Source organism: Gymnogyps californianus, unplaced genomic scaffold, assembly GCF_018139145.2.
Source record: "Gymnogyps californianus isolate 813 unplaced genomic scaffold, ASM1813914v2 HiC_scaffold_73, whole genome shotgun sequence".
In the NCBI taxonomy this organism is placed as follows: Eukaryota; Metazoa; Chordata; class Aves; order Accipitriformes; family Cathartidae; genus Gymnogyps; species Gymnogyps californianus.
In genome coordinates this window covers 89,497-113,856 of record NW_026114466.1, presented here as the reverse complement: position 1 = coordinate 113,856, position 24,360 = coordinate 89,497, and the positions used below count along the sequence as shown (strand labels likewise).

The 24,360-nt window shown below is 40.9% G+C and overlaps 1 protein-coding gene across 2 annotated transcripts in view; it reads right to left on the bottom strand.

Annotated features, from left to right (window-relative positions):
* The window catches only part of LOC127029107 (A disintegrin and metalloproteinase with thrombospondin motifs 6-like), a 169,681-nt gene that overhangs the window by 94,067 nt on the left and 51,254 nt on the right, over positions 1-24,360 (bottom strand). For both annotated transcript variants that reach the window (XM_050914751.1, XM_050914752.1), the window contains exons 7-8: positions 4,643-4,686; positions 1,089-1,194 (exon numbers count right to left, since the gene is read on the bottom strand). In XM_050914751.1, the coding sequence (XP_050770708.1) occupies positions 1,089-1,194; positions 4,643-4,686 (150 nt within the window). The remainder of the gene's footprint in view (positions 1-1,088; positions 1,195-4,642; positions 4,687-24,360) is intronic.

Sequence of the window (24,360 nt, the reverse complement as noted above, 5' to 3'; positions counted from 1 at the left end):
GAACTATGAGTGATTTGGAGGAGCTCTTTCCTCAACAGTGGAAATATATTTTCAATTTTTTCAATTCATGCAAGTAAAGGAGGAAGGAAATGAAGATGATGAGAATTACACGTGTTTTAAATTATTTTTGTTCAGATCTTATACAATTGCTTTTGGATTCTAGAATTCATCTACTTCAGTGCAACTACAGTGTTTTTTTCATACATAATATAAATGAGATCATACTTGCCCAGTGATTATCTCGCATGATAGGTGGGCTGGAAATAAGTGTTTACTTCCAACTCCTGCTTTTGATCAGCAGATTGATAGCTTCCATTTCAGTCTGCATTGGAACTTTTAGCAGTTGCATCAGCTAATGATTGGAAAAACATGTCATCCATAACTCAGTGTTGGTCAACCCATGTAAACAAAGAAGGAAACTTCTTGATAATAGAAGGTGCCTAGCATTTTTAGAGTCATCACAACGTACTAACAATGCTGTCTTTTGAAGGAAGACTTGAAATATTTCCAGACCAAACTCTACTCGGATTTTATCAGTCTCATAACATCATGCTCTTTAAAATGATATGCTGGTGCTTAAAATGTAACAAGTGATGCTATGACTGTTTTATATATTTCATGCTTGAGTGAAAGATGACTAAAAGCATATGACTATTGACAACAGAATCAATGTTTTAATGAAAATAGTTTGAATTAAATGTAAGACAAAATAAGAAAAAGCAAAAAAAAAATTACCTTTTAACTGCTTTTGTTTCATAAAGAAAGGTAGACAAAAGGGGGGGAGAAAATTTTCAAAGCCAAATATTTTAAAATATGAAACAGAGTAGGAAGGTTGTGAGCCAAATCTCAAAAGCACAGATTAAACTGGAATCTGAAATCAAAGGGTAAACAACGAGTCTTCAGTACTAAAGTTAAAGCCCTCGGAAATATATACTAAATAAAATGTACTGCCACTCATGAATACTATATACAGAAACATGGAGCACCAGAATAGAGATGGTACAGCCATGCAGGAAAAATAATATCTATTATTAAACTAATATCAAAAAGGCAATACATTAAAACATTATTTTTTTAAACTCACTCACTTGTGACCAATCTCATGTGCAATGGTAAAAGCTGAACCTAGGCCAATGTCTTCATTAATGCTGCAGCTCCTTTCAGGCTCACACATTCCAGCCACAGAGGCCAAGCCTGAATAAACAGAAGGAGACACAAAGGTCATGCCAAGGTGTTTCAGTCTTAAAAGCCCTCGTTATAAATGCCTGGATTCTTTTTAATAACCTCTATGCACAGAAGGAGCAGTTGGCAAAAGTTTAACTTTCTAGTCATTTGCAAAAATCACTGGGGGGAATTTCACTTTGCCAGCTAGACATTAATATTTTTGAACTGCAGTCAGTGCTGGAAAATGTCTAGACTAGGGGTTAGATTTATAAATTTTACTTCTGGTAACTTGAGACCACCTAGTAACTTGAGCCAGGAGAGGGAATTCAAGAAAGCATTTCTATTTTAACATTCTTGAGCCTGAAGAAAGCAAAATGTATCCACATTATTTTTCTAAAAAAAAATGTTTAAGTTTAGTGGGTTCATAAAAACATACAAGCAACTTTTTTAGCTACGAAAAGCCCCACATGGTACATTTAAAAAATTATAAAAGCAAAACTGAATGCATCAATGAAGAGAGAGGAGACGTTAATAACAAGCATTCATTTAACCACTGAAGTCTTTTCCATTTATCACCCATCATCTTCTGGAATTAAAACCTTACTGTATTACAAGTGCTTTTAAAAACTTTCTTTAGAGAGAGAAAGCTCTTCCTTATCTTATACATTCTTCAGCAACAGAGTATCACACAATGTACTGCAGACATAATTTTCTGCCACTAGAGAAAGCTCTAAACATCAGATTTATTTAATGTATTCCTCCCTAGGGTTTCTTATCTAAAAAAAGCAGTAATCCCTTCTTTAAGGAAATTACCTGCTCAGTTAACTACACTATAACAAAACAATGACTGGAAAAAGTGCTACTTCAAATTATTCTGTTTGGACTAACAGAAGCAAGTAATAAGATGACAAGTGCTTCCTGGCTGTGTCCACATTAGCAAGTAATTTGGAGCCATAGGAGTTGGTCAGCAGAGTGAAGCGCTGATATTGAGGCTCCTCACGTATCTTTGTATGTGGGTTGGACATTCTACTTTGGACTAGTTTAATCCCGTATGCTGAACATATTCACTACATATGTGGTTCAAAGCTTTCAAAAAGAAAAAATATTACAGGATATCATGAGAATACAGCCCATGTAGTGATTAAGACCTTAACGTCTCCCGTAGGCACATATGGAGCATTTGGGGAGTATGTGTTCTGACAATTTTCTCCAAAACAAATCTAGTTTGCACATACCAAAACTACTCTGATAACCAAACTGACATTGGCAAAAGGCAACAATGTGTGTCTGTAGAATTTGCATCAACAGTACTACTGCTCTAAGTCAAATCCCTGGTGTAGACACGCCCACTGAGGACAGGATGAAACATCAGAAGATAAATGACTATCCATTAAGAAAAATCTGTAAATCGTTTGCAGTGCGCAACCTGTAGAAAAAACAGTAATTACAGTTCACCTGCCTAAACTATGCTATTCTAATTGAGTAGGACATTCTGAAGACAATATGGCAATACTTACGTAACAACTGTCATGTTCCCCTGCAAAGTTCACCATGTTTGAGTGATGAATTCATCTCTATCTTCAGATCTTATAACTGAGCACTTGCTTCAGTGACTTACAGGACCAGATTAATGATTTATAATTCCATACCATACTTGCAGAAAGTGGCAGAGATCAAGTCCAGAACCCAGTCTATGGCTCAGATTTAAAAAAAGTTCTTCACTGGAGCCACAGAGGTGCTGCAAAGACATCTGAGGTCTATCTTTTCTAAGAGTTTCCATACAAGATTCCCTATTTTAGGAAACTGGAATAGAAGAGAGACATCTATGCCACAGTAAATCCTTTAGTTCTGTTTCTTCCTAGAACACCAATGATTCAGGTTTCTTCTGACCTTCTGAGACCTGAGACTTTTGTTCACAGATACCTTAAATATATGCTTAACTTTAGTTACTGGAGGTCAGTGGGACTTAAGCATATTAAATGCCTTGCAAAAGAGGGCCACAGCACTTTGTCTCTTCTCCCATTCAATGCCTATAATGCAAATAAAGTGTCATTGTTCTGCTGCCAAGGGTCCCATAACAGTAAGCTGGAACTGATACCATATGTGATTTTTTTTTGTCTGTTTTTCTTAAAAAAATCAAGCATTTCCCAAAGTCTATCCCCTGTTATGCTGGATTCAAGTGAAGCAGTATTTGCCTTTATGCCAAAGTCTGATACAGTAAGAAATAGTACACTAATGATCTGTGTTAAAAATATCACATATAAATATCAAATAGTTCATCGGTGAATGTATGCCCTTTAAAACTTTCTTCTTTTAAGACTACAATTGCAAAGACAATTATATGACATCAATACAGACAGTCTCTTCAGTTTTGTCTCTTCCACACAGATGTCAAAAGAAACTCAATTACATTTAGAAATTCATCATCATTTGCCTTTTACTAAAACATGCTGTGGATATTGTTTATATTTACAGCAGACAAAATTCGGATACCTTTCCCCATGTAAACTACTTCCCTGTGCCACAAGCATCATGCTGACTTGAGCAAGACTTGTAGAAAAATCAACATGAGTTAAGGCTAGCAAAGCATACAGTAATACAGGGAAAGACAAAGCAAATAAAATTATGAGCTCTGATTATGAGAAAAGTATTAACCTGAACTGAATTAGAATTATATCTTTAATTCTGAGAAAGAGGCATATATGAAAGGATCCAAATTGAAAAAACCCAATATATATATATACACACTCTTTGAATAATGTTTCTTTCATATGTTAAAGCACTACTAAAGGTAATAACTATAGTATAGTAAATAACTTTTGGTGACAAATTTAGGTATGGAGAGAACGATAGTTCTCCATCCTGCACTCAAGGTTGCTTGTGTTTCTCCACTGTCAAAGAACTGTTTTACGGAGTTCAATATTACTGTAATTTATATCACTGTTATTTTTCTCTAAGTCTGTGAAAGTAACAGTCTGAAGTTGTACTCCTTGTGTACAACAGACCAACAGTGTAAATCTCAAAGCCTGTTTCTTTTGCAGGGTGTTTTTTGCAGTTTGTGGTTTTTGTTGGTTTTGGTGGGTGTTTTTGTTGTTGTGGGTTTTTTTGTTTAAACTTTCCTAAGGTCTTTTATTTGTATTTTTTTAAATTGATCATGGAGACAGGTTAAATAGAAATAAACAGTAAGTCCTCTCCTTTAATTATTGCTTCATAAATTTGAGTCATCTGCTAGGTTTTATCAGCAATACAGCTGCCAGAGAAGAAAGGCCCATCAGCAGCTCACCTAATTTCAACTTCTGGCAATCTATCAAAGCATAAAACCATCTAGGTTACCCTTTATTATTCATGTTTATAAAACTGCAAAATTTTGAAAGCATAAACTTAAAAAGATCTAATCAGCCAATAAATTAATAGCCAAGTATAAAGCAAGGAAACAAAAACAGCAAATACAAGCTGAAATTTCTCTTTATACTCTTACCCAGTGTTCCACAAGGCTTGTTTTTATAAGTGCAGATATCATATCTGTTAAGGAGAAAAAAAAAGTAGATAAAATATGTCAGAGAATCAAATTTGTAAGATATTTTGTATATTTATCACATATCTGTATCATAGTTCAAGTTGTCAGACCGCAATCAGCTTAATTATGTGAAGCCAGCTGGTGTCAGCATTTTCTACACTGGTGTAAACCGCAAGCTGCAGTACACTCACAGCCACTGGCCTCAGTGGGACACCTGCCAGTAAAAAAAAAAAAAAAAAAAAAAGTGGATCTTTGTAATCACTGGCTCCATAAAGCAGTCTACCATGCTGTTACAAAGTTATAGCAGCATGTCTATAGACTGCTACTGATTCAAAACACTTTTACTTTTTGAACATACTGGAATCCTCTTACAGTCTCATACTTATCAACTAAACAATATTAATTGTAACTCCTACTATTTAAACTTTGATTCTAATTAAAAACTCTCTCTCAATTATTACACCAAAAATTATTAAAACAAAATCTTATGAACTGCTATTATAGTTTCCTTCTCATTATCTTCTAGTGATTATATGTGTCTTAAGAGTACACTGTAACAAGCTAAAATGAAAAACATATTTTTGCCATGTATTGGGTCTGGCTGAGATGGAGTTAACTTTCCCCACAGCAGCCCTCATAGTGCTGTGCTCTGTATTGGTAGCTAGAAAGGTGTGGATAACACACCAGGGTTTTGGCTACTGCTGAGCACTGCTCCCACAGCATCAAGGCTGCCTCTCCAACATTGCCCCCCTCACCAGTAGGCTGGGGGTGGGCAAGATCTTGGGAGGGGACACAGCCAGGACAGCTGACCCAAACTGACCAAAGGGGTATTCCATACCATATGACATCTGCTCAGCAATAAAAGCTGGGGGGGGCATTCGTTATTTATGTTTGTCTTCCAGAGCAACCACTATGTGTACTGAAGCCCTGCTTCCCGGGAAGTGGCCGAACATCGCCTGCTGATGGGAAGTAGAGAATAATTTCTTTTTGTTTTCCTTTGCTTCCATGCATGGCCTTTGCTTTTGCTTTTGATTTATTAAACTGCCTTTATCTTGACCCATGAGTTCTATTTCATCTTAATTTCTTTCCCCCCCGTCCTGCTGAGGAGGGGGAGTGATAGAGCGGCTTTGGTGGGCACCTGGCAGCCAGCCAGGGTCAACCCACCACAGTCCTTTTTGGTGCCCAACGTGGGGCATGAGACAACGGCAGTTTTGTATTAAGCGTGCTATAGCTATAGTAGTTATTAAGTGGCAAGCTCCTGTGCAGGTCATGGAGTTTGTTGGCTGCTCTGCTTATCTCTTTATTCTGCTGAGCTTGGGAACATGTTAGTACAAACAATGGCTCTGTGCTTTGCCCTGGCATTGATGGCCTTGCTGTGCTGGGGGAGCTATCTGGTGGAGAGGATGAGGGAATACACCTCCTTCTTCCTACCTGGGACTGATGTGGGTGGTTTTATTATGCAAGAGGCTCCTGAGGTCCTTGTTCCCCCTTATGTGAGCTGTTCAATACTACTAGTTAACACTGTTGGCATATTATGGGGTTTGTGGAATCTGGTCTCGTCCTGGTGTAAGAGGAGACAACTTTTGGGTGAGGCAATACTGAAATGTGCCCTGAGGCGGCCGGTCCCTGGGTGGCAGGGTGTGTGGAAGGACTTGGGCAGATTCCTAGGACGGTTATCACCTCCCATAACCTGGGACTTTACACCTGAACAGGCAAGCAACCCTGGCAAACTGATGCGCCACCTGATAGAAGGGTGCCTTGCCTACCCCAATGAAAACCAGCAGCTTCTAGCACTGTACTGGGGCCTGGCCTGTGCCTATCGAGCCACAGTTCAGTATTCTCAGAGGATTACGGTTGAGGCAGGGACCCAAACTGCATCTCAGGACACCATGGTTGAGATAGGCACCCAAACAACAACAACAACTACAGTAATTGCCCCAGTAGTGAAAAAGAAACAGTGGACAAGGAGAACAACGGGTCCATACACTCGATTAGTAAGGGAGGAGGAAGAAGAGGAAAGGTTTGATCAAGAAGCCAGTCCTTCGACAAAGAAATGGGAGGAAGGAATGAGAGAAATCAGACAGGAAGCAGAAACTACCCAGCCCCTGACCTCATCAGAGCTTCGAGACATGCAGAAAGATTACAGCCGCCAGCCAGGTGAGCGGATTGCTGCCTGGCTGCTCCGATGCTGGGATAGAGGGGCCGACAGTCAGCAATTGGAAGGTAAGGAAGCCCAACAGCTGGGATCCCTTGCTAGAAACCGGGGAATTGAGAGAGGAATTGGAAAAGAGGCAGCAATTTGCAGTCTCTGGAGACGGCTCCTCTCAAGTGTGAGGGCAAGATATCCATTCAAGGAAGATCTTGTGAACTCCCCAGGAAAGTGGACTACTGCAGATGAAGGCATCCAGTACCTGAGAGAATTAGCGGTGCTGGAAGTCATCTACAGTGATCTAGACGATGATGAGGTCTCCAAAGATCCAGAGGATGTCCTGTGCACACGGGCCATGGGGAGGAAGGTGATTCAAAGTGCCCCAGCATCATATTCTAACAGCTTGGCAGCGATGTATTGCCCAGATATGGATACACCAACTGTGGAGAGAGTGTCTTCTTGGCTCCAAAACTTTTGAAGAAAATCTCTGTCCCTCCTCATCCCTACAGGACAGCGCCTTGGCTGTCAGGGGCGCCCCAAGAAGTCAGTCCCCTCCTGCCCCGGTCAGAGGGAAAGGGAGCCCCAGACGCATGCCACATGGTGCACTCTGGTTCTTCCTGCGTGACCAGGGGGAGGACATGAGGAAGTGGGATGGTGAACCCACCTTTCAGCTGGAAGCCCGTGTACTTGAACTGAGAGGGAAGACTGCTGTCAAGGAGGGGTCACCCAAGAAGGCTGTCAGCATAGTTGCTGTAGAGACACAAGAAGGCAATCGGCGATCTCCCAGACAAAGAAGGACTGAAATCACCTCCCTTGATCCTGGTGAGGGGACTTCTGGTCTGGCACTGCAAGGGTCAGACAGTGAATACTCTGACCAGGAACAGGAAGAGAGGGTCCCTGCCTTCGGCCAGGAGGAGGAAAGGGATGACCAGGTGGGTATACTGGACTGTGTGGATTCGATGGCCTGGCACATCAGACCCGCCGAAGTATAAGGCTTTGGTAGACACTGGTGCACAGTGTACGCTGGTGCCATCAGGGTATAGGGGCATGGAACCCATCTGGATCTCTGGAGTGACAGGGGGATGCCAAGAATTGTCTGTATTGGAGGCTGAGGTGAGCTTAACAGGGGACAAGGGGCAAAAGCACCCCATTGTGACCGGCCCAGAGGCCCCTTGTATCCTTGGCATAGACTACCTCAGGAGAGGGTACTTCAAGGACCCAAAGGGGTACCCATGGGCTTTTGGTGTAGCCACTGTGAACACAGAGAAGATCAAACAGCTATCTACCCTGCCTGGCCTCTCGGAGGATCCCTTCGTTGTGGGATTGCTGCGAGTTGAAGAACAGCAGGTGCCAATTGCTACCAGGACAGTGAACCCGTGGCAATATCACATGAACTGAGACTCCCTGGCTCCCATCCATGAGCTGATTCATCAACTGGAGAGCCAAGGAGAGTGATCAGCAAGACTCACTCACCTTTCAGTAGTCCCATATGGCCAGTGCAAAAGTCTGACGGAGGGTGGAGGTTAACAGTAGACTATCGTGGTCTGAACGAAGTGACACCACCACTGAGTGCTGCTGTACCAGACATGCTAGAGCTCCAATATGAACTGCAGTCAAAGGCAGCCAAGTGGTATGCTACAATTGACATTGCCAATGCGTTTTTCTCAATTCCTTTGGCAGCAGAGTGCAGGCCACAGTTTGCTTTCACTTGGAGAGGTGTTCAATACACCTGGAATCGACTGCCCCAGGGGTGGAAGCACAGCCCTACCATTTGTCATGGACTGATCCAAACTGCACTGGAACAAGGTGATGCCCCTGAACATTTGCAATACATCGATGACATCATTGTGTGGGGCAACAAGGCAGAAGAAGTGTTTGAGAAGGGAAAAAGAGTGATTCAGATTCTTCTGAAAGCTGGTTTCACCATAAAGAAAAGCAAGGTCAAGGGACCTGCACAGGAGACTCAGTTCTTGGGAATAAAATGGCAGGATGGACGCCGTTATGTGCCTATGGATGTGGTCAACAAGATAGCAACTATGTCTCCACCAGCTAACAAGAAGGAAACACAAGCTTTCCTAGGCCTTGTGGGATTCTGGAGAATGCATATTCCGGGTTATACTCAGCTTGTGAGCCCTCTCTATCGAGTAACCCGAAAGAAGAACTATTTTGAGTGGGGCCTTGAGCAACAGCAAGCCTTTGAGCAGATCAAACAGGAGATAGCTCGTGAGGCAGCTCTTGGGCCTGTCCGGACAGGACCAGCTGTGCAAAATGTACTCTACACTGCAGCTGGGGAGCATGGTCTCACCTGGAGCCTCTGGCAGAAAACACCAGGAGAAACCCGAGGTCGACCATTAGGGTTTTGGAGCCGGGGGTATCGAGGATCAGAAGCCCACTACACCCCAACTGAAAAAGAGATACTAGCAGCATATGAGGGGGTTCGAGCCGCTTCAGAAGTTGTTGGTACAGAAGCATATCTCCTCTTGGCACCACGATTGCCCATGCTACACTGGATGTTCAAAGGAAACAGCCCCTCTACACATCACGCAACCAGCGCTACATGGAGTAAGTGGGTAGGGTTGATCACGCAACGAGCTCGACTGGGGAAGCCCAACCGCCCAGGAATCCTGGAAGAGATCATGGACTGGCCAGAAGGCAGAGATTTTGGAGCATTGCCTGAGGAGGTGGCTCATGCCCAAGAGGCACCACCACCATATAATGAGTTATCAGAAGATGAAAGGCGTTATGCTTTGTTTACTGATGGATCCTGTCGTATGGTAGGAAACCATCGGAAGTGGAAAGCTGCTGTGTGGAGTCCCACACGACAAGTCGTTGAGGCCACTGAAGGAGAAGGTGAGTCAAGTCAGTTTGCAGAAGTGAAAGCCATCCAACTAGCCCTAGAGATTGCTGAACGAGAAAAGCAGCCAGTACTCTATCTCTCTGCTGACTCCTGGATGGTGGCTAATGCCCTATGGGGTTGGCTACAGCAGTGAAAGAAGACCACTTGGCAGCACAGGGGTAAACCCATCTGGGCTGCTGCATTATGGCAGGACATTGCTGCCCAGGTAGAAAACATGGCTCTAAAGGTACGTCATGTAGATGCTCACATGCCCAAAAGCCGCGCCACTGAAGAACATCGAAATAATGAACTGTTTGCTGTTTGGAGAGGGGGAAGTAATCAAATCAGCATTCTTATATAAAATGTGTTGGAATATAATTAGGTTTTGTATGTCACAAATCTATAAGACAACACAGATACAGAGAGAAAGATTTTTTTTTACTGAACATTTCCTGCCTTTTACATATTTAAGGAAACAATCTTCTTATTTCTGCATTTAGGACAGAGCCTGAACCTAACCCTATTGAAGTTTCTGCAAAATTATTCCTCAAAGAAAGCAGACAGGGCTCAGGCTTATTTAGTGAGAAAACCCAAATTTGCCAAATTCCTTTAAAATATAGTTTAGAACTCAACACAAGGAAGTCTGTGCAATACACAGGAAGTATTGGTCTTCTAATTTTTTTTAATATACAATACTAATAGGAAAACACCAATAAAGTCATACATCCTTAGATAAAATGGATGTTTAAGAAGAAAGCCAGTTCCACTAAACAAGTAAAATGCTGTCACTGATTTCAGTGGAGCTGAAAATTTGCCCTTATGGTCTGAATCTGCTTACTCTCATACAGGTATGAATCTGAAGTTACTCCTCACATTTGGTTCAGTTTCACAAGGAACTGTGATAGGAGAGAGTGATATGAATTAAATCCCTTTTTTCTGTTACACTTTTGAAAAACAAAGACCATGGTATCCTTCTGTTTGTGCTGGGTAGCGAGTATTCTTCATTATGCATAGGCTAGTATTTGTAAGAAAATGTTATGATAATGAAACTTAAATTAGATAATAAAACTAAGGAAAATAAAATTATATTTTCTAATACACTAACTATTTTTGCAAGAACATACCCAGATAGTAATGGTATTCTAATTATGGCTTCATTAAGTATTCAAATTGTATAGGCAATAATAATTTCCTGTAAGGAGCATTCATACACTCTATTATTCCTCGGTTTAATAGGAAAAACGTCTAGGTTTTCAATGTCGAATGACTGACTTTACCTACATCATCTTCAAGCTCTTTTTTTTCTTTTTTTTTCCCCTTTCATATGGATGGTTTCTGTTTGTGATTTGTTTGAAAGCTCATATAATTTTTGTGTACTGAACTGTTCAATTCCATCATTTGCTTTTCTGTATGATTTAACCAAATCAGCCTAACTTGTCTTTTTTTGATTTTGACACCACTTCCTCTAACTTTATTTTGAATTTCCAAGAAATCCATTTAACCCACAGATGCTGGGTTCCAAAATGCAGGAGACTACAGAGTCAATACTTGCCAGATAGTAGCTTCAAGCCAAGAAACCCCTGAAATGACAAATCATCCAGATTACCCATTAGATTAGATAGGTCTAATTGCTATTTAAAAAAACAAACAAACAAACAAAAAAACCCACCACACAAAAAACCCACCCACCCACACACCACAAAAAACAACCACCACCACCAAAAAACCAAACCAAACCAAAGGTAAAGATGGATCATAGTTGTCACCAGGACCTTAGTAAATACTTCAGGAACCACAGACAACAAAAAGTTAAGTTCTCAAGCCAACAACGATCTCAACCAACCATTAAAAAAAGATAACAGTCACAAGGGTTATGCAAAAATGCAGTTTGCAAGATGTGAATATATTTTCTTTTTTATTCACTGACAGAATGTGTAAGAAGGCCACCACACAAAATTTGAATGTAAGAATACAAATATGCAGGTTGCAAAAAACCTCAGGATGAGATGGCAGCCTGTTCATTTTGAGACAGCAAAGTAAATCCTTTGCCCAAGTTGGAAGAGAAGATCATATGCCTCCTGATAAAGTGGGTGACCAGGCTGGGGAAGTGAAATGTGGAAAGAGGCAAGAAGCAAGATTGTTCATTACATGTGCATTCACACCCTGAATGGATCAGAAGCCATTTGATGAGGCAGATGGGGAAGAGGTTTGGGACTTCTGGACACACTTGCAGGGCTGCTGAAGAGCCACATCAGACAGGTGGGAAATGCATGATGGACGTACAGCTGTCACTGACAACTCCAACTGAAACATCAGCCAGAAGGAAACTGCAGAGATAGACTATTACCAAGTCAACAGGATGATCAAGAATTGGAGTGGTAATAGCTTCCTGTCATGCCATGAATCAAATAGGAAGTGTTAGTGTGCCCCTCCAAGGGCTCTGCCAAAGGAAAAACTTCTAGTCTTTTTTGACAGGATATGAGCATGCCCCATGCTAAAATATACATGTAGATATATCTATATCACTGAATTAAACAGTGAAAGGGACCACTCCTCAACACTGAAATTCTATTATCTGTATTATCAAACTGTTTTAAAAGTCCATCAAATTGTTAAAAGAAAAAAAGGTCCCTTGCACAGATTTGGCCCATGACAACAACTAATCTCAAAGAATTCCCAGGAAAATTTCAGAAGGTGGCCACACACAATTATCAACAGGCAAAACATATGCAGCTACTCTGTTCTGGAGAAGTCAGCTTATTAATGTGGAAACAAGAACTTCTGTGCCAGCTTTCCTCAGTGCAATAAAACAGTCACAGACATGTTTGTTTAATTTATTAGCATAGATGTAAGCTACAGACTATCTCTTGAAGAAGCCTCAGTTATCTACAAATTTGACTTGCAGAAAAATCCCTTTCCTTTGCAAATCTGATGAGTAGTATGATCTGGATCACTTGAGTAGAACACTTAAGTCACATATATAAGAAAGATGGGTTCTCTGTAAATACTGTAAGCACTGTTCCATCTTGTCAGATAACTTATTTGCAGCTACAGCCAATCCCAGATGCCTTAGGGGAAGACAGATGTTTCTCTCCCATCTAGCTGTACTTTTAGGGAAGGGAGAAAGGATTCTTCCTGATCTCTGCAATCTGTCAGCTTGTGGGCCTAATACATGTAGTTGTGCAACTATGAAGTTCACACAAAGTTCTATGTAAGAAAGTGTGTTCCCTCTATTAAAAAAGAGAGACACACAAATTCACAGATTTGAAGGCTAGAAAGCATCACAATGATTCAATCATGCCTCCACCCACTCCTAGCATAAAAAGGTAAATAATTTATTCTAGAAGCTACATAGGATAAAAAGCTGTTCCTTAAAAGCTATTTAATCTCACATTAAGAGTTGTTCTCAACATAAGAATTTGAGAACATCTATACTAGGTTATCTGGTTCATCTGCCTTTCCCCTCAACAGCAGTCATTTGTGAGTGCTTACAGGGATAACAGGACAGCAGACTGATACCTTCCCTGATACAACCTCCCAGCTCTGTGGCTTAGGGAACTTCAGAGGCAGAGTTTGCATCTTAGTATTTAATTGATTTTTCTTCTGTTTTCAGCACTTAGTTAATTCTTCTTCAATCTAAAAGAAATTAATTTCAGTGTCCATCTGGGGGATGTTGTTATGCTTTATCAGCAAAATTGAGTCCCTCTGTCCCAGTAGAGATCTCTCTCATGCTGAAGTAATTTTTATTTTCTCTTAAATCAGATGGATAAATTGAACTTTGTCCGTGTCACACCACTACAATGTGGCCTTTCTGCCGCCTTCCTTTGAGCTCTAGGGCTTTTTAAACTTTCTGAAGCATATTTGTATTACAATTCAAAAAGTTGTTCTAATAGTGGTATTAACAATAGTAGATACAAAGGCAAAATGAATGACCTCTTCTAACATGATAATCTGTATTTATACATTCAAGGATAACGTTGCCCTTTTCACCAGTTTGATTATGTGAAATTGCCCATTAAAGGAAAAGTCTCTATAAAGCACTGTTATTACTAGCTATGTGTTACTGGAAACGTCCACTGTGCCAGAAAGAAGGACTATCTGCATCAAGTTAACCCCACTGAGGTAGCAATATACCTGTAACAGGATTGGAAACATACATGAATACTAGCATTGGATACACTTTAAAGAATTTAACTAATCAACAGAAATAAAATATATGCTGTGGGTTACTCAAGTATGATAAATGAAGAAAGCATAAAAACTTATTAGAAATGCAAACTGTTCAAAACCAGTATGAATCACAAGCTACTTATAAACACATAAACCTACTATAAAAATCACCTGAAAGCTACCTCTCCAATATGCCTGAGTAATATTTCAGCTAGATATAGACAGAAATACCTGAGGCTTTTGAAGGAGTATTTTTTAATGAAAGAGTTTAGGAAACAAATATATATATATATATATATATATATATATATAATCACAGCAAATTGCTGAAAAAAACCTACCAAGATGGCTGGAATATAAACGTAAAAAGTACATGAATGTAAGAAAATTCAGGCTAGACAAAGCCAACAAATAGGTATGACTGGACATAAAGCTCTTCATAACTTTGAGATGGTTGAACACATACTTCATATATATATAATACTACAGGATTTGCTGATTAACCTACTTTAAAAGGTTGTCAGAAAACAAAATAAAGCCTAAGAACTGGTTCTGTCCTGACTAAGAGGAAACAGAGCTAACTACTACAAATTCTTAGGAGTTCATTTTTAGAAAACATTTCCAAATATATTATCCCTGAAAGGAAGGTTTTGTTTTTCACTTGTTTGAAACCAAATCTTACTTTTTGACACTTGCTTTTTATTATCATATGCTTTGACAATAAGCTATTCAAATAAGGACTGTCCCTTTCATACACCCTTGCTCAATGATAAACATAACTGGTTCATTAGAATTTGAATTTTTTTACTTTTTTTTATTCTTCATGCTATGCAACATGATTTATGTATGCACCCAATCATATATATCTTATACTTGAATAAGTGTTAAAAGGTCAGTCAAAAAAAAACTATTTTAAAAAAATTAAGTTAACCCAGTTCTAACACCTAGAACTATAAACTGAACTACTGCTAAATCAAACAAATCTCAGACTTCCCTTAAAGGGATCAAAAACCTCAAACTATCTGACAATTCCAACTTCTATTTCTAAATTATGGAAAATAAAAATGAAAAAACAGTCAGTAGCTTGTAGTTTCACCATATTCTTTTGCATATATATACTTGGCTATGATAAAAAAGTGGTTATTTTGCAAGTGCAGACAATGTCACTAATGCTAGAGAATTGTATGGAAAAAATAGTTATAAAACAAATACTGACTTTTGGTCCGATTTTATAAAAAACTTTTTATCATAATTCTTCAACAGTTCACCACTTTTAAGATAATTTGGTCATTCATTAGATTTGCACAGGTTACAAACAGCAATACTCTTTATAACACAATACTTTTTGATGTCTTTCTAAAAGCTTTACTACAGCATATGCTTAGCCTTACAGAAAGTGGTACACCACAACAGCATTCTGCCTTAAAATAAAGTACATGTCTTATTTGGGTTTTTCCTCAAAAACCTCAAACCAAAAAGAGCTGTTTAAACCAAGGAAGGAAAAGCATAATATACATGTTGCACATCACTCAACAGAAATAGCTTTTTCTATTATTAGTTTTCCATGTCTTTAAAACTGCCACAGACAACCAAAGTCTGGTTCTATTGGACTTTCTTCTGATACTTAACTTGGGTGGATAAATGAAATTGAGTTATAGCTAGAAAAACTATTACTGCTATAAGTTCTAATTCTCCCAATTTATATGAAAAGAAAAATTTTAAATAATTGCACTGTAGATGAAACATTTAAATACTACTCTTTCTAAACTGCAAATGCAGTCAGAACAGTAAAAATAAATTCTGTTCTGAAACAAGTTTTTTTAATGCTGTCATTTGTCTTCATCAATTTTGGCAATGTAACATTAGAATAGCAGTTGCAAATTTACCATAATCAGTAGTATTATTGGTGCATTTAGGACATATGTACAAAGCTGATTTTGAGATTATGATTTAATAAAAGATTCTTTCAACACAAATTCCACCCCTAGAGTGTCTAAAAATTTTTTTTAACTAAGTTCATGAAAAATATGAGGCTTTTCTTCAACACTATCTTGATGTGTCATGTGAGCATATAGTAGAGCTATTGCAAAAGATAGTAATTACATGAAAATAAAGTACTTCATAGATGAGTTTGTAAACAAAAATAGTTCTAAAGACAAGATGAAGAACCCGAGACAGTTCTCAGCTTGAGACACACCCTAGGCCATGATACACCATTTCAAATCACTGTTAAAATTAATCATTCCAAAAATCGGAAGACTAGCTGTAAAGTCTTGTGATTTTAAGAAATACATTCAGACTTTTTAGTCATTTTCTGCTTTCTAAGACTATCTGTATTTATGTACATTTTTGGCACTTTTCAAGGTTTACTCTACAGTCATCCAGACTAAAAGCTTCCTTTTCCAATGTAAGCCATGATATAGCAACATATCCTTACCAGCTACAGCAAATATAACGTGAAGATAATAAAAAAAATGGAAAGTACTGAATAACAAGTGCTACAAACTGTTAGATCGCGATCTAGTTAAGTATCCAAGACAGAAACTTAACAGGACAATGTCAGTATTCTGCTAGTATATAAAAAAAATACTCTAATAGCACCAATACTGCTGACTGGTTCAGATATGACACTTATCGCTGAGCAGTCTTTATTCCTTTAAAAGTAGTATTTCATGGATTAAAATTAGGTAGTGTAAAAATACAGACAACTCCTTGCTGTCCACTGACATATTGTTAACATCATTTGAAACTCTGGAAAAGACAAAATACTTCCCTGTGCTCTTCTAATCAGAACCTTTCTGCAGATCATACATGACTACAAAGAAAGAATCAGCTCAATCACAATATCACGAGGGCAAATGAACATTCTACAAACTCATTAGACTATTTTAGTTGACAATGTAGATTCTACAATTACTCTAGAGACAGCCTTATAAGCAAACTCTAGCACTAAAGAAACAGCCAGGCACTTGTGGTTCCAAAACCTGCCCCCTTGCAGGCTTCAGACTAGCAGTGTCACTTCACACTCTGCTCTGCCTTGATTTCTCTGTCATTAGAAGTTATTTCTTCCTTTTTTCTATTCTGTATCCAAAATGTACAGGCTTGCTGCTTTAACTCATTCCTCCCCTCCTCCATGTACTTTCTTTTGTGATCCTCAGTGAACATAAGTTCCAGCAGTTCTCTCTCCACAGCTTTAAAATTACCAGAGATTGATTGATGGCTCAAGCTATCATCAACTAGCTTCTACAAATAGGCCTATCCTACTATAAAAATAATTTTGAGGGATATCAACACAGCAGTCATAGCAGCATCAATAGGTTCAGCCTAGACTAGCTACCCAAAGATCCATCTTGCTTCTTTCCATTTTTACACCCTGCACCAAGTTCTGTGCTTCTGCATTTAGTGTCAGCACCCAAGCTAGCTAGAGGTTTGAGTATGTCTTCGGTATATTGAAATCACTTTACTGATAGCAGTACAGATAGCATAAGACATCATACAGAAGAAGCTCCAGGCCTTCTAGCAGTTTTAGCCCAATCTTAGATGAATCCATTGTTCTTCTTCAGAACATGTTAATTCTATTTCAAGCTAGGTTTTAGGTCCCCTTCAACACTGAGACTCCTCAACCAGGCATCTTTCAACAAAATCATTATAAAAACCCTTTCTCAGAACAAACCCTATGTGGAAGTCAAAATTGTAGAATTTTGAAAATTATGATAGTAAGGCACAAGACTTGCAAGCTGGAGACTGTGAACCCATAAAAATAATCAGAGTTTAAATCTAGCTGAACTACAAGGAGTGTTTCAAAGCTTTTCTGTGGCATATCTAATTTTCTTTCCATGGGATAGCTCCTGATCCACAGTAAAATTATTTATACTAGTGCATCAGAAATGTAGAACTACCCACCTGAGTGACAATCATGACTTCATAACCAAAGACAATTGAGGATTTGCACTGTCACCAGAATGTAGGTAACACTTAACTTGCTGTATTCTATTCCTCAAAAGTGGTTCCATAGTTTTATTGCATTCTCAGTACCTAGCCAAAATTTAGATGGAGGTATATGGATGTGATTAGCTAAAGCTGGCTTAGAGACTAGAACAGAAATTTCTGCATATCTACTCCAAGTACACTGCTAATAATTTTTGTATCAAGTGCATTCGGGAAAAGTCTGGCAACTAATACATAAAGCCTTTGTTCAAAGGACATTCACTCAGAGCAGCTTGTAGGGCAATGCTTTTTGGAGTGTTCTAATGCAAGAGAGTCTAGGAAGACTAGCAAAACTAATTACATAGGCGTGGTTGGGGGCATCCTGCCACACAGCAGAAAATATATTATGCTAAATCATTTATAGGAAGCCACTAGTCTAGACCTCTGGCAGGAGGGAAACACAGCTAGCAGCTATGATTACTAACCAAGTTTTAGTTCTGTTGTACAGAAATAAGTGAGATAAATTATAGCAATAACAGATTGCAACTATAAGTTTTGTTGTGGATATAGCCTTTCTTTCTTTTCTAACTTTCTGTATATTGTAAACGATTATTTTACAAGTCTGAGATCACACATGTCTTTATCCACAAAATGTCTACTTTATCCCATATACAGCATGAGTAAGGGCAGATAAAAGGCTTGGTACTAAAGGTAGTTTGTAAAGAGTAGCAGTTCATTAGTATGACAGACCACACCTGGTACAAAAATAAGAACATAAGTGCAACATGGGCCAGACGAAAGGTTCCGCTATCCCAGTAGCCTGCCTTCACAATGCCCTAAGAGAATGCCCAAGAAAGAATAACACTAGTGCAAGCATAAAGTGGCAATTACCCAATACTCTCCTCAACTTCAACTATTTTGAGCTCAGATTTTTTTTGAGACTGATGTGCTTCTGGGTATTTAGTAACTCTCAATGCATTTTTCTTCTGTGAAATTACCCATCCGACCATTCAACCAATGCAAATGTCAAGCTTTATGAAGTGACCTGCTGTATTGCGTCAAGCTGAGATGGAGTTAATTTTCCCCACAGCAGCCCTCATAGTGCTGTGCTCTGTATTGGTAGCTAGAAAGGTGTGGATAACACACCAGGGTTTTGGCTACTGCTGAGCACTGCTCTCACAGCATCAAGGCTGCCTCTCCAACATTGCCCCCCTCACCAGTAGGCTGGGGGTGGGCAAGATCTTGGGAGGGGACACAGCCAGGACAGCTGACCCAAACTGACCAAAGGGATATTCCATACCATATGACGTCTGCTCAGTATAAAAGCTAGGAGGAGGAGAAGGAAAGGGGGGCATTTGTTTATTTACGTTTGTCTTCCGATGCAACCGCTACGCATACTGAAGCCCTGCTTCCCAGGAAGTGGCCGAACATCGCCTGCTGATGGGAAGTAGAGAATAAAATCTTTTGTTTTCCTTTGCTTTCGCGCACGACCTTTGCTTCTGCTTTATTAAACTGCCCTTATCTCGACCTACGAGCCTTTCGTTTTATTTTCTCCCCCTGTCCAGTTGAGGAGGGGGAGTGATAGAGCGGCTTTGGTGGGCACCTGGCAGCCAGCCAGGGTCAACCCACCACAGTCCTTTTTGGTGCCCAACGTGGGGCTCGAGACAACGGCAGTTTTGTATTAAGCGTGCTATAGCTATAGTAGTTATTAAGTGGCAAGCTCCTGTGCAGGTCATGGAGTTTGTTGGCTGCTCTGCTTATCTCTTTATTCTGCTGAGCTTGGGAACATGTTAGTACAAACAATGGCTCTGTGCTTTGCCCTGGCATTGATGGCCTTGCTGTGCTGGGGGAGCTATCTGGTGGAGAGGATGAGGGAATACACCTCCTTCTTCCTACCTGGGACTGATGTGGATGGTTTTATTATGCAAGAGGCTCCTGAGGTCCTTGTTCCCCCTTATGTGAGCTGTTCAATACTACTAGTTAACACTGTTGGCATATTATGGGGTTTGTGGAATCTGGTCTCGTCCTGGTGTAAGAGGAGACAACTTTTGGGTGAGGCAATACTGAAATGTGCCCTGAGGCGGCCGGTCCCTGGGTGGCAGGGTGTGTGGAAGGACTTGGGCAGATTCCTAGGACGGTTATCACCTCCCATAACCTGGGACTTTACACCTGAACAGGCAAGCAACCCTGGCAAACTGATGCGCCACCTGATAGAAGGGTGCCTTGCCTACCCCAATGAAAACCAGCAGCTTCTAGCACTGTACTGGGGCCTGGCCTGTGCCTATCGAGCCACAGTTCAGTATTCTCAGAGGATTATAGTTGAGGCAGGGACCCAAACTGCATCTGAGAATGCCATGGTTGAGATAGTGTGGTGGGTTGACCCTGGCTGGATGCCAGGTGCCCACCAAAGCCGCTCTATCACTCCCCTCCTCAACTGGACAGGGGGAGAGAAAATAAAACGAAAGGCTCGTGGGTCGAGATAAGGACAGGGAGATCACTCACCAATTACCGTCACGGGCAAAACAGACTCGACTTGGGGAAAAATTAGTTTAATTTATTGCTAGTCAAATTAGAGCAGGATAATGAGAAATAAAACCAAATCTTAAAACACCTTCCCCCCACCCCTCCCTTCTTCCCAGGCTTAACTTTACTCCTTATTTTCTCTACCTCCTCCCCCCGAGCAGTGCAGGGGGACGGGGAATGGGGGTTGTGGTCAGTTCATCACTTGTTGTTTCTGCCGCTCCTTCCTCCTCAGGGGGAGGAGGACTCATGCTCTTCCCCTGCTCTAGTGTGGGGTCCCTCCCACGGGAGACAGTCCTTCATGAACTTCTCCAACGGGAGTCCTTCCCATGGGCTGCAGTTCTTCACAAACTGATCCAGCATGGGTCCTTTCCATGGGGTGCAGTCCTTCAGGAACAGACTGCTCCAGTGTGGGTCCCCCGCGGGGTCACAAGTCCTGCCAGCAAACCTGCTTCAGCATGGGCTCCTCTCTCCACGGGGCCACAGGTCCTGCCAGGAGCCTGCTCCAGCGCGGGCTTCCCACAGGGTCACAGCCTCCTTCGGGCACATCTGCCTGCTCTGGCGTGGGGTCCTCCATGGGCTGCAGGTGGATATCTGCTCCCCCGTGGACCTCCATGGGCTGCAGGGGGACAGCCTGCCTCACCATGGTCTTCACCAGGGGCTGCAGGGGAATCTCTCTCTGCTCCGGCGCTTGGAGCACCTCCTCCCCCTCCTTCTTCCCTGACCTTGGTGCTTGCAGAGCTGTTTCTCTCACATCTTCTCACTCCGCTCTCTCTGGCTGCAACTGCTACTCCCCTGTAACTTCTTTTCCCCTTCTTAAATATGTTATCCCAGAGGCGCTACCACCATCGCTGATTGGCTCGGCCTTGGCCAGCGGTGGGTCCATCTTGGAGCCGGCTGGCATTGGCTCTATCGGACACAGGGGAAGCTTCCAGCAGCTTCTCACAGAAGCCACCCCTGTAGCCACCCCCCCCCCCCCAAACCTTGCCACGCAAACCCAATACAGATAGGCACCCAAACAACAACAACAACTACAGTAATTGCCCCAGTAGTGAAAAAGAAACAGTGGACAAGGAGAACAACGGGTCCATACCCTCGATTAGTAAGGGAGGAGGAAGAAGAGGAAAGGTTTGTTCAAGAAGCCAGTCCTTCGACAAAGAAATGGGAGGAAGGAATGAGAGAAATCAGACAGGAAGCAGAAACTACCCAGCCCCTGACCTCATCAGAACTTCGAGACATGCGGAAAGATTATAGCCGCCAGCCAGGTGAGCGGATTGCTGCCTGGCTGCTCCGATGCTGGGATAGAGGGGCCGACAGTCAGCAATTGGAAGGTAAGGAAGCCCAACAGCTGGGATACAAATTTAGCAGAAGCCACTTGGCTGGTTAACCCCAGAGGATCTGCTAACCATCCTGGTCCTGCCCAAACAAAACCCTTACATACTGTGGGAGGAGATAAGGTCCTCGTAGTGCACATGGGGAAGTGGCTGGGGAAGGCAGTGTGGATTGCTCCTCCCATGGGAAAAGGCAAACCCATTCGTGGGATTGTCTTTGCTCAAGGACCTGGGTGCACTTGGCGGGTAATGCGGAAGGATGGGGAGACCCGGTGTGTGCCTCAAGGGGATTTAACCTTGGGGGAAAAATAATCTGTGATGTGAGTTGTATGTTGTAGGAAGTAATGCAGCAGGAATGACCTGAACTAACGAAGAGTGAGTTTCACAAGGAACAAGATGAGTGCAATGATGACTGAAACCAAGCCAGTGTTGGTGCTCAACAATCAAACATACTGCTTCTCCTGTCCTGAACGCCCATCTTGACAGACGGGGCCCAAGTCATAGCCTGTTTGTGAACATCTGGAGGAGTGCAAGAAGCCCATGGAATAGGAGAGTAATATCTCTCTGTTAAAGGACAGAAGATAGTAGTTAATGAGAATGTATAAATCTGTATGTTGGGTATAAAGATGGTTTAAGTATGTAGTTTAAGTCGTAAGTGTTGGTAAGAAGGGATTTCAGTAGTGAGAATTAAATACAATGGGATGGTTAGAAGATATATATATATATATGTGTGTATTAAATTATGTGGGACCTGAGCATGACGCAAATGGTATGGAATAAGGGGTGGAGATTGTATTGGGTCTGGCTGGGACGGAGTTAACTTTCCCCACAGCAGCCCTCATAGTGCTGTGCTCTGTATTGGTAGCTAGAAAGGTGTGGATAACACACCAGGGTTTTGGCTACTGCTGAGCACTGCTCCCACAGCATCAAGGCTGCCTCTCCAACATTGCCCCCCTCACCAGTAGGCTGGGGGTGGGCAAGATCTTGGGAGGGGACAGAGCCAGGACAGCTGACCCAAACTGACCAAAGGGGTATTCCATACCATATGACATCTGCTCAGTATAAAAGCTAGGGGGAGGAGGAGGAAGGGGGGGCATTTGTTATTAAGGCATTTATCTTCCAGAGCAACTGCTATGCGTACTGAAGCCCTGCTTCCCGGGAAGCGGCTGAACATCGCCTGCTGATGGGAAGTAGAGAATAAAATCTTTTGTTTTCCTTTGCTTTCACATGCGACCTTTGCTTCTGCTTTATTAAACTGCCCTTATCTCGACCCACGAGCCTTTCGTTTTATTTTCTCCCCCTGTCCAGTTGAGGAGGGGGAGTGATAGAGCAGCTTTGGTGGGCATCTGGCATCCAGCCAGGGTCAACCCACCACACCTGCCAAGGAGTTTCAATATCAACTAACTCTTGCATAAGTGGCTGCCTCCCTTCTCCTTGTTTTGAGCCTCTCTTCTGCTAAATTTATTGGGCAGTCCCTAGTTCTTGTACTGAAAGAGACAATGAACAACTGTTCCTTATTCATGTCCTCCATACCATTTGTAACTTTGCAGACCACTATAATATCCTCCCAAATTTGACTTTTCCAAATTTTGGACTCCTCCAAGTAAGAGTCCTTACCTTAAGTCATTCCTTGTGAAGAAAGTCCTGTATTTTTTGATCATTCTTGCTTCTCTTTTCCAAATCTTTTCCAATTCTCCTAAAACCTTTTCAGATAAGAGGGTCAGAATGACACAAACTATTCAAGATGTAGGCATATCATGCCTAGTTTACTCAATGGCATAAGGTTCTTTATTCTTTTCCCAATAATTGTTAATACTTAATTTGCTGGATTAACAACACATTTTATATGTAGCCCAAATCTTTTCAGTAAAATCATAATATTATCTTGGATTTTTGTAGCAGCTTTGTGCTAGTGCTAATGCAGAAAGAATTAAAAGAGAACAGAAAAGCAGTGATTTATTTTTTTTTTTTCCCCCTGTTACTTCTGGTTGATATTTTTACAAAAAGTCCTGGAAAAAGGACCGAAACTCTTAAGCATGTAGCATTACAACTTATTTTTCCTGAACATGAGAATAATATGCCCTGTGCTTTGGCCCAATTAAACAATCACAAAGTATTTGGGTAATAAGAGAGTTGTATTTACATAGAGAGCTAAATTTCAGTAGCTTAACATGGTATTTAAAAGTTCTTCAGTCAATGGAATAAAAAAATCTATTTGCTGACTTCTTTTTAAGGTAAAAAAGAAAGGCAATCATCACTCCATTCAAATGATTTTAACCCTGATGAATGATAAAACCCCAACTAGTATCAAAAGGAATTTTTGCTTTAACAGTAAACTCAAAACAATCTATTTTACAAGTTCAGTGCTTGTTTCTATAAGCATGTGTTACAATAAATTAAAATAAAGGATTTCTCCTCTTCAAGAAATGACAGCAACTAATTTAATTGCCAGTGCTTAAAGGACAATACAAAGCCAATCAAGTGCTGGACATCTGTAGTAGTTCTCCAGATGACATGCACAAACTCTATTAAAACAGGCTGCTGTGTTCAACAGCTAACAAATTTTGAAGCTAATTTTGTAGACTGCCTGTGAACTGAGAGGAAGAGAAATGTACAGTGACAGAATGAAACAGAGGCAGAAGCAATGATTGTTGTAACAAAGATAAGTTTAAAAGAAGTGAACAGAGAATAAGTCTACAAGAGGAATAACATGACTGAGATCTTGTCCAAGTTTGTGACAGTGCAT